Source organism: Oncorhynchus clarkii, chromosome 3 (assembly GCF_045791955.1).
Source record: "Oncorhynchus clarkii lewisi isolate Uvic-CL-2024 chromosome 3, UVic_Ocla_1.0, whole genome shotgun sequence".
NCBI classification, from domain to species: Eukaryota; Metazoa; Chordata; class Actinopteri; order Salmoniformes; family Salmonidae; genus Oncorhynchus; species Oncorhynchus clarkii.
In genome coordinates this window covers 18,674,167-18,689,779 of record NC_092149.1, presented here as the reverse complement: position 1 = coordinate 18,689,779, position 15,613 = coordinate 18,674,167, and the positions used below count along the sequence as shown (strand labels likewise).

The following is a 15,613-nucleotide window of genomic DNA, read 5'->3' as shown; positions in this document are numbered from 1 at the left end:
AGCAAACGATGTGACAGCAGCGGCACCCCTACTACCGATGTGACCAAACAGTACAGCAGCGGCACCCCTACTACCGATGTGACCAAACAGTACAGCAGCGGCACCCCTACTACCGATGTGACCAAACAATACAGCAGCGGCACCCCTACTACCGATGTGACCAAACAATACAGCAGCGGCACCCCTACTACCGATGTGACCAAACAGTACAGCAGTGACGCAACTGTCGATGTGACCAAACAATACAGCAGCGGCACCCCTACTACCGATGTGACCAAACAGTACAGCAGTGACGCAACTGTCGATGTGAAGACCCACAATGGCAAATCTGATTCCAAAACACCATCCTCTTTCAGACCATACCGCTGTGGTTTGTGTGGAGATCGCTTCCAGCAGTTAGCAGACTTGAAGGAGCATCATCTTACCCATCAAACACAGGAAGAAATTGACAAGTTAAATAAGGATTCAGAGTCACAAAGAGTTGTAAAAAAGTGGCAAAGGTATACTCGCATTGAGTGCATCGTAACAAAAGCACCTGCAAGGAAGGGAGGAAGGCCCCCACTTTATAAAAAAGGCTCTGGGACAAAATTACATCCATGCAAGCACTGCCACCGTGTATTTAGTCACTCAAGTAGTCTGTCTCGGCACAATAGATCCCACAAGGGGACTCTTCACACTTGTGTTCTCTGTGGGAAACATTTTCCACAACGCTGTGATGTCCGGAGGCATATAGCCATGTATCACAAACCTGAATTAGAGAAGAAGCCAAGTCTTAAGTACTTGGCATTGCATTCTAAACCAGATGGTGGTTCCCAATTGAATTCTGATGTGTTGGAACAGAATGTGTCATCTAAAATAAAACCCAATAAGTCTTTAGACAGTGTTGTTGCAGAATTGGACAGTGACAATGGTGAAGATCAGCAAACCACATCTACTGGAGAAGTGTCCGCTGCTCCTAAGGTACGGAGGAACTACAAGTGTGACCAATGTGGGAAAAAGTTTGGGTTGCTGTGTGTGTACCAACGGCATTTGCGGTACCACAAAAGGGAACCAGGTAGTGAAATAGTTAAGTGCCCTCACTGTCCAAGTTGCTTCCGGAGTTCTTCTGCTCTAGGACGCCATCTTGAGATTCACCCAAGTCAGTCAAGGGGGGAAATGGACATGGAAGGACGGGCATCTCCCACTGCTGACTCCAATCCAGACCTGGACTCTGACCAAGACAATGTAAAGGATTTAGTGGGTCATGGGGACATTGACGATGTCAAGGGTGGGAATGGTGAAAAAATTGGTCCAGCAGAGGTGCTGTACGAATGCACTGAGTGTACAGAGACTTTTTCCTCCTTGCAGAAGTTTCTGAAGCACCAGAGTTCTCATGGGTCCGATAACCTTGGCTAATGGAAACTATGCATGGTATTTATATCCGGAGGTCCGAACCCTAACTTGAGATCAATGCACATACCACATATTGTTGCACTGTTATGCAGACCTCAATTCATGATTTACAAAAGTCTGAGTTACGTGCACATCTCAAGTTAGGATTCTTGCCTTGATGATGGAGCAGTTTAACGAGTGTTTTTAAATTATAATTTCTTTTAACAATGACTTGAGGAACTACAACCAGTATGGTTCTTGGGGTGGGTGGGTCATTCATTCTGAACCAGAGTAGTTTGACATTGATGTAGCACTGCAGAGATTGAGATGGTGACTTAAGAACTGGGAATTACTGAGATTTTTTAATGTATTTTCTACAATCATGTGAATTTGAGGTTAGTTTTGTATCAATGTTTTAGATTGTTTTGGTTACTTCAGTTAAACCTTTGACAATACCCCTGGAAATGCCATGGGAATAATGCCTTAATATGCTCATTATTGAAGCTAGTAGTCGAGCACAATTTGCTAAAGACCCATGGACCCATGCAAACCGTTAAGATGGTCTGCGGTAACAATGACTGTCCATTTTGTAAAGTAATTTGAAATGTTTTTTGTTTTTTTTTACATGTGCATTTCCATTGGGATTTCACTTTAAAACTATTTAAGATATGATTTATTTGCAATTGCCAAGCCTTTACATCCATGGTGTCTTTCTCAAGATCAGAAAATGTGTCAAGGTGAGATGTTCCCCAACTACCAGACCAGGAATGTTGGTATCATTTTGAAAGGCTTTCTCATGTATCATCTTTTCACTATATTGTGGCCATGTCTCTCAATTCACAAACTGGTTCTGTTATCTAGATCCTTGGTTCCCAATGAGGGGTACTAGGACCTCTGGGAGTTCTTAGCCTATCCACAGGGGGTACTTGAGAAGACTCATGAGACCATAGGCCTACTGTAAAATGCACATGAGGGGGTACTTCAGGGGTTGTCTGGGCAGAGCAAAATTCAGTTGGTGGTACAGTAACCGAAAAAGATTGGGAACCACTGCCCTCGATTTCTGCTGCCAGTCCTCCGGGTGGCCACGGATCTGTTAACGCATGATCATGTTTTTCCTTAGGACACGACAAGGTCCAGTGATTCCAATGCAAGCCACACGTAGCATTGTGATGTAAATTAGCCTTTTCAAATGGTACTGTTGCTTCCTTTACTGTCTTCCAAACAAATGCATTGGCCCTGATTTTAAATGTTACTTTTATGCCATTAAAGTTGAAAGAAATGTATTTTTTCCTAGAAATCAAAGATTGGCCTTTTTTAAATGACCCATCAGTCATGGTTTTCAACTAATGATGAATGTGATGTGGTGGAAATGTAATTTTTAGGTAGGCTAGATATTTTTCTGCCAGTGCTTTGTTGCCTACACACTGGAATGTTCATCCTACACAAGTTATTAGAGAAGCACCATGTCTAAGATCCATAGGATGATGGTTTATATCAATTATATACACTGCTCAAAAAAATAAATTGAACACTAAAATAACACATCCTAGATCTGAATGATTGAAATATTCTTATTAAATACTTTTTTCTTTACATAGTTGAATGTGCTGACAACAAAATCACACAAATTATCAATGGAAATGAAATTTATCAACCCATGGAGGTCTGGATTTGGAGTCGCACTCAAAATTAAAGAGGAAAACCACACTACAGGCTGATCCAACTGTGATATAATGTCCTTAAAACAAGTCAAAATGAGGCTCCCTACAACGCCTGGGCATGCTCCTGATGAGGTGGCGGATGGTCTCCTGAGGGATCTCCTCCCAGACCTGGACTAAAGCATCCACCAACTCCTGGACAGTCTGTGGTGCAATGGATGGAGCGAGACATGATGTCCCAGATGTGCTCTATTGGATTCAGGCCTGGGGAACAGGCGGGCCAGTCCATAGCATCAATGCCTTCCTCTTGCAGGAACTGCTGACACACTCCAGCCACATGAGGTCTAGCATTGTCTTGCATTAGGAAGAACCCAGGGCCAACCGCACCAGCATATGGTCTCACAAGGGGTCTGAGGATCTTATCTCGGTACCTAATGGCAGTCAGGCTACCTCTGGCGAGCACATGTGCGGCCCCCCAAAGAAATGTCACCCCACCGCCAAACCGGTCATGCTGGAGGATGTTGCAGGCAGCAGAACGTTCTCCACGGCGTCTCCAGACTCTGTCACGTCTGTCACATGCTCAGTGTGAACCTGCTTTCATCTGTAAAGAGCACAGGGCGCCAGTGGCGAATTTGCCAAACTTGGTGTTCTCTGGCAAATGCCAAACGTCCTGCACGGTGTTGGGCTGTAAGCACAACCCCTACCTGTGGACGTCGGGCCCTCATACCACCCTCATGGAGTCTGTTTCTGACCGTTTGAGCAGACACATGCACATTTGTGGCCTGCTGGAGGTCATTTTGCAGGGCTCTGGCAGTGCTCCTTGCACAAAGGCGGAGGTAGCGGTCCTGCTGCTGGGTTGTTGCCCTCCTACGGCCTCCTCCACGTCTCCTGATGTACTGGCCTGTCTCCTGGTAGCGCCTCCATGCTCTGGACACTACGCTGACAGACACAGCAAACCTTCTTGCCACAGCTCACATTGATGTTCCATCCTGGATGAGCTGCACTACCTGAGCCACTTGTGTGGGTTGTAGACTCCGTCTCATGCTACCACTAGAGTGAAAGCACTGCCAGCATTCAAAAGTGACCAAAACATCAGCCAGGAAGCATAGGAACTGAGAAGTGGTCTGTGGTCACCACCTGCAGAGCCACTCCTTTATTGGGGGTGTCTTGCTAATTGCCTATAATTTCCACCTGTTGTCTATTCCATTTGCACAACAGCATGTGAAATTTATTGTCAATTAGTGTTGCTTCCTAAGTGGACAGTTTGATTTCACAGAAGTGTGATTGACTTGGAGTTACATTGTGTTGTTTAAGTGTTCCCTTTATATTTTTGAGCATTGTATAAGATAGGATGTAGTCTCTCGACTATAAAGAAACATGGCTGGTTCAGACTTCTAAATGGATCTGTGTTGAACACAAGCAATTCAGTAGATCAGACTTGTTCAGAATCATGTAGCCAGAAGGATAGAGGTGTCTTTGGGGGGGAAAGGAAAATTGCCTCTTTATGACCAGCGTGATCTTGTTCCAGAAACTTCTGCCCAAATGCTCAGTCTGGTGGATCAACGAGTCAAACTTGGCCTTTGTTAGCCAATACAGAAAGACCGGGAGAAACTTCCAGTGCAAAGGCATTGATTGGTTAAATCTGCTTAATCTACCAGCCAATCATCTTCCACAAACACTTCCCCATAACCTCGCAGTTGTGTGATTTGCTCAAATTAAATGATGACAAATACTTTACTCAAGTCACTGAACCGTTCAAATCCCAGGCTTAGATGCACTTTGCGCAATAGCCTGGGGACAAGGTTATGAAAAGCGTCACTGTCCTTTGCACTGGTCACTCCTATTGTGCCTGTCCTTCACCTGGCAGGTCTCCCGATTCCTGACCCTTTTCCCAGAAGTGGGCACTGCCGTCTATACAATGGAAACTAATGCTTACACTAATCCAATGCCTTGAAGGAGCATGAGCAAGTGCACACTTTGGTGAGAAAGGTAGAGGATCGGACAGTATCCAATGGCCCAATCCAAAATCGACCATTAGACCCTGCCTCCAATGCACTTTTGGTGATTTGAAAGGTGTTCGCAACATTGTGAAACTTCCACCTAGCCCATCGGTGAGCAAGTGGAGCTATTGCCATATTGCTTACACCTGTCAAATCCTACAAATCCCCACAAGTGCGTAGGGGTCGATTTGGGATTGGGACAATGTGCGCATGATTTAGCTTGCTGGATGGGTGGAGTTCACACTTTACAATCACTTTACACCAAATGGAACGGTTCCAAAGGTGCATACTCAGTCAACAGGGTGTGCTCATCTTAAGTGCATTAAAGATCAATTTATTGGTTGTGTTCCCTGTTGACTGAGTATGCACTTTTGGAACCATTCCATTCTGAGCAGAGGAACGCGGCCATTGTTACCACAGCCGCGAAGGTCTGTGCCCATGACTCATTGACATACCGGATGAAATCAAGTCCTGAATGTCCTGTGCAAAGCAAGGGAAACAACAACTGCAACACTTGCATGATGGACTCTACTAGCTCACCACCAACTAGCTAGCGATTCCACATCGGCTACATAAGTGTCTATGTAAAGGACGTGTAAGTGAGCACCAATTTCTCCTGATTAGGCTTGCACAGAGGCTCAGACCTTTGCCATACTAGCACACTTACTAGCCCTCCTGAAGTGTCTTACCAGTTGGAGGATTGCAAAAAAAAATAGCTATTTGCTCGCAGAAATGGGGACACTTCAGGCTGAGAGTAATTTTCACACATGCCCATGTGCTACGCTCGCCCATCAAACTTACTCAATAGTGACCCCAGTGCAACTATAGACCTGTGTCATGGCACCATTGTAAAGGACGAGTACCACTTTCTCCTGATTTGGCTCACACGAGGCTCAAACCCAGGATACCTGCCTTGCAAGCCCACGTGACCGCCCTCCTGAAGTGTCTTACCAGTTGGCGCCATGCAAAAAGCTAACTATTCGCTGGCGCAAGTGGGGACAGTTCAGGCTGAGGAATAAGTTTCACACACCCCCATGTGCTAAATTCACAAATTAGACTTTCACCTAAATCATTCATTAACGCCAATGGGAGACTTACAGAGACATTTGTTTTAAGGGTACGGATCTCAAGACTGAGTAACCTTATTTACTTTTCTACAATCATTGGTTAGCTTGTATGAACTTTGAGACCTGTCTTTACACCGATAATCAATTGGTAGTGAGTCAAGAAAGAGTTGGGTTTTCTCCACATGATCAGTCAAAAGCACACTTCATTCCAAGAAGCTATGCTGATCACCATGGATGCACCCACTTTAACTTACTGTACCCAAATTCAATCAAGCGGTTTCATCCATATGATGGTGACAGTATGCTTGTAGGCCTGTATTTCATTTTTTTACTGATGTTACATTTATTTGTGTCATTGTCCCTCATGACCTCCAGGTTAGAGCAAAAAAACAAATGTGGATAGCAGTTCTGCAGCACGATGGCCACCTACTGGTGACGTGATGCACTGTGCATTCTATGATTAGTATGAAAAGTGCATTTGTTACTTGCATTGAACACATCAGCTCCTCCCGTTTTACCTGCCTTGCGTTATTTGTCCAATAGACACATTCATCATTGAACCTCTTGCAGATCTCGCCTTGTTCATGAATATGTCCAATTTGTGGCCTTGTCAAACCAGCTTCTAAGGATAGATTGACTCAATATTTGTTTCCTCTTAAATCACCTGTAAATGGCATATTGGTTTGCAGAACCATACAGTCCAAACTATCTCAGGTCATACCGCTGGCTATCGTTTCATTGGAGTTACATATAGTATTACACAATTCCTATCGTTTATGCCATGTATTGCCCCTCAATTTGTATCTTAGGAAGAGAGTCTAGTTTTATTTACCAAACCCAATAGGCTTAGTTCTTAACTGGATTGATTTGACAGAAGAATGCTTTACATTAAGGGGTAGCTTAGTTGTTGGTTAAAGAGTGGTGTGTACAGGTCCTTGACAACCCATGATGTTCTCAACCCTTAATGTAGACTTTTTATCTTATCAATAGCACCATTCCAACCTATTGATTGGTTAAATATCATGGATTTGCAGTTGGTTTTGGGATAAACATACCCCAAAAGACAGTGAATAGCAGTAACTGGTCTATGGTAAGGTTCTTACATGTGGCCCAGGCTTGCTCATAGAAGACATGAGTGGTTTTCCTTTCTTTTTTGTACAAATTCTACTATATGCTTGAAATACTGTCCTTACTAGGACATGGCATGTAATTTTGGTATTTCACTTCACTGGTATGATGTAAAGTGGTGCTGTTGCTGGAGCCCATTAAAAAAAACAAAGCCACCATTTTGTCTCCAGTCCTTCTTGATTCTTGCAACCAAGATGGTGGCAACTAGGCAGAAGCAATCCAGGGCAGACCTAAAGCAGGGAAACTGCTGGTTGTTGTTCTGCTATGTAGACCAACCTAAGGGCTGCTCTGAAATTGAGGTGGGATTACACATTGGTTCTTAATAACAACATAAGTGGGCAGAGCAACACAGGACAGCAGAGTCGTCGCCTGCTTTTGAGCGAACGGAGTCATGGCACTCTCCGCAGTAGCAGCCGTCGTCCTGCACGCATAGTGATCACACAGAAGCCTTGATGCACGCGGCAGGATGTGCGCAGAAGCTGTACTGCGCAGCCATAGAGCGTGTAGGGCGGGTACTTGCAAGGTTCTCCTTCCTTTTCATTGGTTCTAATAGCATAGAGTCATAAATGTTCCCGGGGTTCGGGCACATTGTGTGATTCGATAAAGAAAAAAACAAGAAAAACATATATTTCTGAAAAACGACCAAATTATCAATATGTTCACGGAAATGTCTAGCTAGGTAGTAACCTAAAGCATCGTGGGACCGTAGATAACAACAGGAGTCAGGACGGCGGTACGCAATACTGCATTGCCTGGTGAGTGCGGTTCTGAATTGAGTTCTAGATTAGAACCATTGTAGTTTGTGGTAGTAGCTAGTTAGCTAGCCTGCCTGGAGGCAGTAGATGATAATTGCCAAGCGAACATAAGCACATTTTAAGCATTGCAAGGGATGCCACCCTTTCCACTGGCATGAAAACATTATTTCGAGTTATTTGGTTTGAGTGGTTAGTTAAATGCATGCTTCTTCAGACATTCTGCTTTCTGACGACCTGGCTGGGGCTTCACCCCTACCCACTGGGCATAGACCATACGTCAATTCAGCGTACATTCCACGTTGGTTGAACGTAATTTCACTGAAATTACGTGGAAACAACGTTGATTTAACCGGTGTGTGCCCAGTGGCAGTAGGTAAGGTATAACGTTATTGTAGTTGCTAGTAAAGGTACATTAGCAATTCAATACAAACCTACCTGGGGTATATTCATTACGCCGATTCTGTTGCAAACCGTTTGAAACCGTTCACTCCAACTCAACATTTTTTAACTTCAGTTGAGCCCTCACGGTTCCTTTTGGTTCTTAAACGGTAAACTGTTAAAGTTGTAAGACGTAATGAAGACACCCCTGGATGGCACATTGACGTGACCTGTAACTAGCGAGGTAATTAAATGCATAATATCATGCATAGTTTATGTTAACAGGCACTCAATTCCTTATTCCGTGTACTGTTAACCAGATAATAGCTAAATCAATTTACTTAGATCAAGTTTCACGTTTCCTCAATGTTTGTGAGGTAGAGCTAGGCATGGGTACATGTTGAACTTGCAACCCATGTAGGTAGATGTGTGATGGAAATGCTGCTACACTGGGATTATTGTAGTAAATTCCATTTATTTTTGGCAGTAGACAACCTCAACTGATTCTAGCCAAATTATATCTTATTTCTGCATGTAGAAAGCGGGAACATATTTTTGTTGTCACATACAGGGTAGGCCTAGTTACTACCCTGTTACTACCCCTAGTTACATTATTGATGTTATGATGCTAATGTAAGGAAATCAAACACTCCTGCCATTATAAAATTGTGTTTCTGAGTATGCAGTTTAACTCGCTTGATAAATAGTGCAGATACGTTCATGCTGCTTTTCTGCTTCAACACCCGTGTTTAACTAGTTGTATACACCTTGATGTTATACCAGGCGTATACACCCTGATCCATGTCAGAGTAGATACGTCGGTGCCATGGCCCAGTGGGACATGGGTGCCAACCTGCGTAGATGGAAACAAGTCTGAGCCTATTGGGTAAAAAATTGTCAAAGACCCCAGCCACCCCAGTCATAGACTCTTCTCTCTACTACTGCATGATGATGGCAAGCGGTACCGGAGTGCCAAGTCTAGGACAAAAAGGCTTTTCAACAGTTTTTAACCCCACGCCATAAGACTCCTGAACAGGTAATCAAATGGCTACCCGGACTATTTGCATTGTGTGCCACCCCCCAACCCCTCTTTTTACGCTGCTGATACTCACTGTTTATCATATATGCATAGTCACTTTAACTATACATTCATGTACATACTACCTCAATTGGGCCGACCAACCAGTGCTCCCGCACATTGGCTAACCGGGCTATCTGCATTGTTTCCCACCCTCCAACCCCTCTTTTACGCAACTGCTACTCTGTTCATCATATATGTATAGTCACTTTAACCATATCTACATGCACAGACTACCTCAATCAGCCTGACTAACCGGTGTCTGTATGTAGCCTCGCTACTTTTATAGCCTCGCTACTGTATATAACCTGTCTTTTTACTGTTTTATTTCTTTACCTACCTATTGTCTACCTAATAACTTTTTGCACTATTGGTTAGAGCCTGTAAGTAAGCATGTTGTATTCAGCTCACGTGACACATAAACTTTGACTTGAGTTGGCTGGATGTCCTTTGGGTGGTAGACCATAATTGATACACACGGGAGAGTGTTGAGCGTGAAAAACCCAGCAGCGTTGCCGTTCTTGACCAACTCAAACCGGTGCGTCTGGCACCTACTACCATACCCTGTTCAAAGGCACTTAAATCTTTTGTCTTGCTCGTTCACCCAGTGGACTTCCATCTTATACTCAGTGGCGAATTTAGCATGTTTTTTTATTTTATTTTTATTTCACCTTTATTTAACCAGGTAGGCTAGTTGAGAACAAGTTCTCCTTTGCAACTGCGACCTGGCCAAGATAAAGCATAGCAGTGTGAACAGACAACACAGAGTTACACATGGAGTAAACAATTAACAAGTCAATAACACAGTAGAAAAAAAAGAGAGTCTATATACATTGTGTGCAAAAGGCATGAGGAGGTAGGCAAATAATTACAATTTTGCAGATTAACACTGGAGTGAAATTATCAGATGGTCATGTACAGGTAGAGAGATATTGGTGTGCAAAAGAGCAGAAAAGTAAATAAATAAAAACAGTATGGGGATGAGGTAGGTAAAATTGGGTGGGGCACTTTTTTTCCTTCAATGCATGGCAGCATGCCAACAGTAAACAATACATTGCACTATAACGGTGACAAACGGTTCCCACAAACTGTTAGGGCCTACAGAAAGCTGTCCCAACACTGTACCACTGCAACACCTGACTATCAGCGGAGCCTTGTCTGGCAGCGAAACAGATAATTCAGCCTAATTTACTGCTTTAAAAAAAACGGCTAATATGGCTGACTTGCTTTTCTATTGACAACTGAGATGTACAAACCATGGCATAAGGGGACAACAAGCGGATAAGAGGCAATCCGTAATTGCGATTGTAAGACATTAACGTGCGAGCTAGGGCGGATGTAGTCAATGTAACTATTTGTTCAGCACTTTGAAATGTACAGCGACAGAATTCAGACCATGGACCTTTCTTACAGTGTTCTCCCTGTACACCAAGTCAGAGGTACAGGATAAATAAAGGGGGTTATAAGCAGACAATGAAAACTTACAATATTCAATGATGACTTTTCTCTAAAACAGGCTATAGGCTACATGTGCACCACCAAGTCAGAACAGTAGGTGGAATTACGAGTGGTGAATAAACCAAATTATTAGGGTGAGGCACCTGGGCTACTAACAGCTTACTACACAACATACACTTAGTATTACTTTTAGAGGTCGATCGATTATGATTTTTCAACACCGATACCAATTATTGGAGGACCAAAAAAGCAGATACCGATTAATCAGCCAATTAAAAAAAAAATCTATTTTTATATATATATATATATATATATATATATACACACACACACACACATTTTTGTAATAATGACAATTTCAACAATACTGAGTGAACAATGAACACTTTTATTTTAACTTAATGTAATACATAAATAAAATCAAGTTAGTCTCATAACATGAGAACATATGTTAAAACGAACCACCAGCTTTCATGGGTCTTCAATATTCCCAGTTAAGAAGTTTTAGGTTGTAGTGCAGAAAGCAGAGCTTGTCTGCATGGTCCCCTGTCAGTCTGCTCCTCCGCTTATCATAAATGATCCCCACCTCACTGAACACTCTCGCTTGGGACTGAAGAAGGTGGGGGACAGAGAAACTTCTTTGCCAGTGGAGCGAGTGATTGAAGTCTGTCCTCATTCTGCTTCCACCACTCCAAAGGCAAGCCGCTCTTTCTGTCAATGACGGGCTCTGTGAGGTAACGCTCCAACTCAATTTCAAAACTGCACTGGACTTCAGCCCTGCTCTCTTGGCTTCCAAAGATTATAGCGTAGAGGCTGTCCACCAGACTGGGTGGCTGATCTACCTGGACTCTTTGCTCTTTTGCACCTGGATCTGGGTCCTCCTCTTCACTCGCCCCATCTTCTGTGGCTCTGGGATTTGGTTTCCTTAGTAGGTCAGACTCCTCCTTTAGCCACTCTTTTGTTTTCTCTGGTGCTGTCCCTGAGGTGAAGGCATAGCTCTTGTAATGTGGATCCAGGACAGTTGCCAGCACCAGGCACTTTGTCTCCTCGGCCTTGGAGAACCTCCTTGTCAGACTGTCCAACATGGTCTTCCGTAAAGTTTTGATGCCTTGAGTAGAAGAACCCTCCTGCTGTAGCATCAGCTTCAGCACCGACACACTGGGGATGATGCATACTGCTGTAGAGTTGGAGTGGCTCATCTCCAGTGTCACCTCCTCCATAGGTGCCAGAGTCTCAATTAGGTTAGAGACAATGTCCCATTGTGCTGCAGACAAACTGCTGATGTGTCCGTATTCACCTGCATACACATTCAATGCACGCCTCTGTTCAAACATCCTCTGCAGCATGTGTAGTGTTGAGTTCCAGCGAGTTTGAACTGCTTGTTGATCACGTGTTTGGGAAGGCCAGTACAGCTCTTCAACATGGCAATAATGTCTAGCACAGCTCTGACTGGATAGGCCATCATTGATTACAAGCTGTAGGGTGTGTGCACTGCAGTTGAAGTCTGGAAGCTCTGCCAGTCTCATACCTTTCACCATGTTTGCCCCACTGTCCCTGAGGACCAGCACTACACGTTCTGTGTGGATTTCCCAGTATTCCAACATGGTCAAAAACATCTCTCTGATGTAGTTTCATATGTGTGATCCATTCATAGTCTTGAAATTCAGCACAACCTGCTTTCTTGTCCAAACATTGTCAATGAAATGTCCAGTAAGGCTCATCCGGGACTCTGTAATGCCTGACCAGCAGTCAGTTGTGAATGCGTGGAGCGTTTAACTGGTGCCACCAGATTCTTCACTTTCATCACAACTCTTTTATGTGTTTTATCTTGCATTTCTGTGCTAAATCATTTTTCATCTGTACCGGAGTTCAGCAAGAGTAATCAGCCGCTAAAAAAACCAACGTCAGACACCACTGTGAATGGCTGGATGTCAGTGTCAATCATCTCAATAATTGCTACATCATCTTCTTGGCCCTTGGATCTTTGTCCTGCCATTTTGCTTGCTTATTAAAAAGTTGTACGATTGTAGCCTGCAATGTGTCTATCACTTTTTCCTTGTGAAAAATTTGTGTTTGCTTTTTTCATCATTGCTTTCTTATGGGCTTTTGGATGGTTATTCTTTAAGGTGATACCACAGGTTTGTGGTATTTTTTGATTTAGCCGTTGCTGACCCCATGCGTACATCTTTATCACAAGTAAGACACCTTGCTTTCCCTGATGCCAATTCCATGTAATAGTCCCACACTGGTGCTCTGCTTTTCTCTGCCATCTGTAAACACACACAGAGCTCTGAAGTGACAATGATACTGAAGAGTCTGCTTAGGAGACAAATACTCTCAACTGTTTGAATAAAAATAGAGTTTAAGTTACCTGTGATGAATGTTGAAAACAAAAACTCTAATTTCTATATGCAGGAAATCCTATTTTAATAATGGGAATGGTAAGAATTGACTACCAAAGTGCGAGTCATAATTCCCATGACACCTTCTAGCAAAATCTGAAAAGCGGTTCCTTCATTCATTTATTCCATAGGATATTTTTAGATTCACTTAAAATAAGGTCTGTGTTTCGTGTAGGCTTACACCACCTTGCCAATTTTATAACTGTAGATATCCATAGGACAAGGTAACTCTGATCAATATTTGCTAAATATAAGCGAAGATCTTTTTTTTTTTTTTGTAGAGTGGATTTATGAAAATATCAACAAACGTTACCTTATCCTAGTGAGATTTACACGGGTATCAAAACGCAGAGGCGGTTTAAGCACGAACGAAACACAGACCTTATTTGAAGTAGATCAGGACATTTTCTATTGAAGATATGAACGGTAAGGAACCCCTTTCAAGTTCAGCCCGCAAGTTATTACAGGAATTATAACATGTCGACTATTTTCTCTCTAAACCATATACCTTTGACTATTACGAGCCTGCTGCTGCCTACCACCCCTCAGTCAGACTGCTCTATCAAATATCAAATCATAGACTTAACCATAATAAACACACAGAAATACGAGCCTTCGTTCAAATCCGGAAACTATCACCTCGAAAACAAAACTTTTATTCCATTCCGTATTTTATTTAACGGGTGGCATCCATGAGTCTAAATATTCCTGTTACATTGCACAACCTTCAATGTTATGTCATAATTACGTAAAATTCTGGCAAATTAGTTCGCAAAGAGCCAGGCGGCCCAAACTGTTGCATATACCCTGACTCTGCGTGCAGTGAACGCAAGAGAAATGACAATTTCACCTGGTTAGTATTGCCTGCTAACCTGGATTTATGTTAGCTAAATATGCAGGTTTAAAAATGTATACTTGTGTATTGATTTTAAGAAAGGCATTGGTGTTTATGGTTAGGTACACGTTGGAGCAACGACCGTCATTTTCACGAATGGCACCGCATCGATTATATGCAATGCAGGACACGCTATATAAATTAGTAATACCATCAACCATGTGTAGTTAACTAGTGATTATGATTGATTGTTTTTCATAAGATAAGTTTAATGCTAGCTAGCAACTTACCTTGGCTTACTGCATTCGCATAACAGGCAGGCTCCTCTTGGAGTGCAATGTAATCAGGTGGTTAGAGCGTAGAACTAGTTAACTGTAAGGTTGCAAAATTGAATCCCCCGAGCGGACAAGGTAAAAATCTGTCGTTCTGCCCCTGAACGAGGCAGTTAACCCACTGTTCTTAACTGACTTGCCTAGTTAAATAAAGGTGTAAAAAAATCGGCCAAATCGTTGTCCAAAAATACTGATTTCCGATTGTTATGAAAACTTGAAATCGGCCATTCCGATTAATCGGTTGATCTCTAATTACTTTCTTAGCTACAGTATACATATCTCCCTGGCATGTTACATCCTTTATGCAGCAGCATACAATACATTTTTGGGCTCAACTTGTCCTGTGCTCACTTGAACAGGAAGGTGGCACAGCGGTCCTGTCGGTGATCTTCAGGTCGGAGCTCTAGAAATAGGCCCGACTTCCCGATTTGGCATTCCGAGTTGAACGACCGTTCAAACGTATTTTCCCAGTCTGAGCTAGTTTTTTTTATAGAGTTTCCAGTTGTCTTGAACTCACTGAAGTCTGAGATTTCCCAGTTCCGAATTTCCAGTTGTTTTGAACGTGGCAGAAGTCATGCTGGATTGACAACATGACCAACGTTGAATGTTTATCCTTTTAAGCTTGGAAAAGAGACCCTTAAACTTGGACCATACACCCACTCCACTGAAAAACAGGTTAGGGATTGCTTTGCAATGCTTGCAGTTAGCCACTGATTCCTTCCAAAACACTGTGTTGAATTTGTGATTTCCAACTTGTCTAATGTTTATGCACCGATACGGCCATCTTTGCCATCGGTCCAAACAATTAGCCAAGCAAGGGAAGTTGGCAACGTAATCCCCTCAGCCCTCATTTGTGATCGAGTTTGCAAATGTACAATTCTGTTCACTCCGGCGCCTGAAATGCCCCATAATTCAATCCGCAATAATTGTACATCTGCTAAGAAAAGTCTGCCAAAACCTTACACTTGTATGTTGGTTTCTTTATATTGATATTGGTTTAAGTAAAAACGAATGTAAGTAAGTTAGAAATTGTGCTACTAATTTTTCCAATAGTGACACATTTCCGGGCATGGGCGATCCATTTTAAATTCCTTCATTTTTCCCTCGCCCCTTGCCCTGCAAGTGTCAACTCATCATACGCCATGGTACGT

The 15,613-nt window shown here is 42.9% G+C and overlaps 2 protein-coding genes and 1 pseudogene across 2 annotated transcripts in view; 2 read left to right on the top strand and 1 right to left on the bottom strand.

Moving 5' to 3' along the window:
* Positions 1 to 9: 9 nt before the first annotated feature.
* Positions 10 to 2,648, top strand: LOC139385024 (zinc finger protein 471-like; the record flags this gene model as incomplete). The annotated part of the gene is made up of 1 exon (XM_071130058.1): positions 10 to 2,648. A coding segment is annotated over one exon (1,386 nt), but the record flags the coding sequence as incomplete, so codon positions are not given.
* A 5,124-nt stretch (positions 2,649 to 7,772) lies between these two features.
* The window catches only part of LOC139390137 (zinc finger protein 1035), a 28,017-nt gene continuing 20,176 nt past the window's right edge, over positions 7,773 to 15,613 (top strand). Inside the window, exon 1 of the mRNA XM_071137332.1 lies at positions 7,773 to 7,979. The gene's annotated coding sequence lies outside the window, so the exon portion shown is untranslated. The remainder of the gene's footprint in view (positions 7,980 to 15,613) is intronic.
* On the bottom strand, positions 11,481 to 12,889 carry LOC139385021 (zinc finger BED domain-containing protein 4-like; annotated as a pseudogene).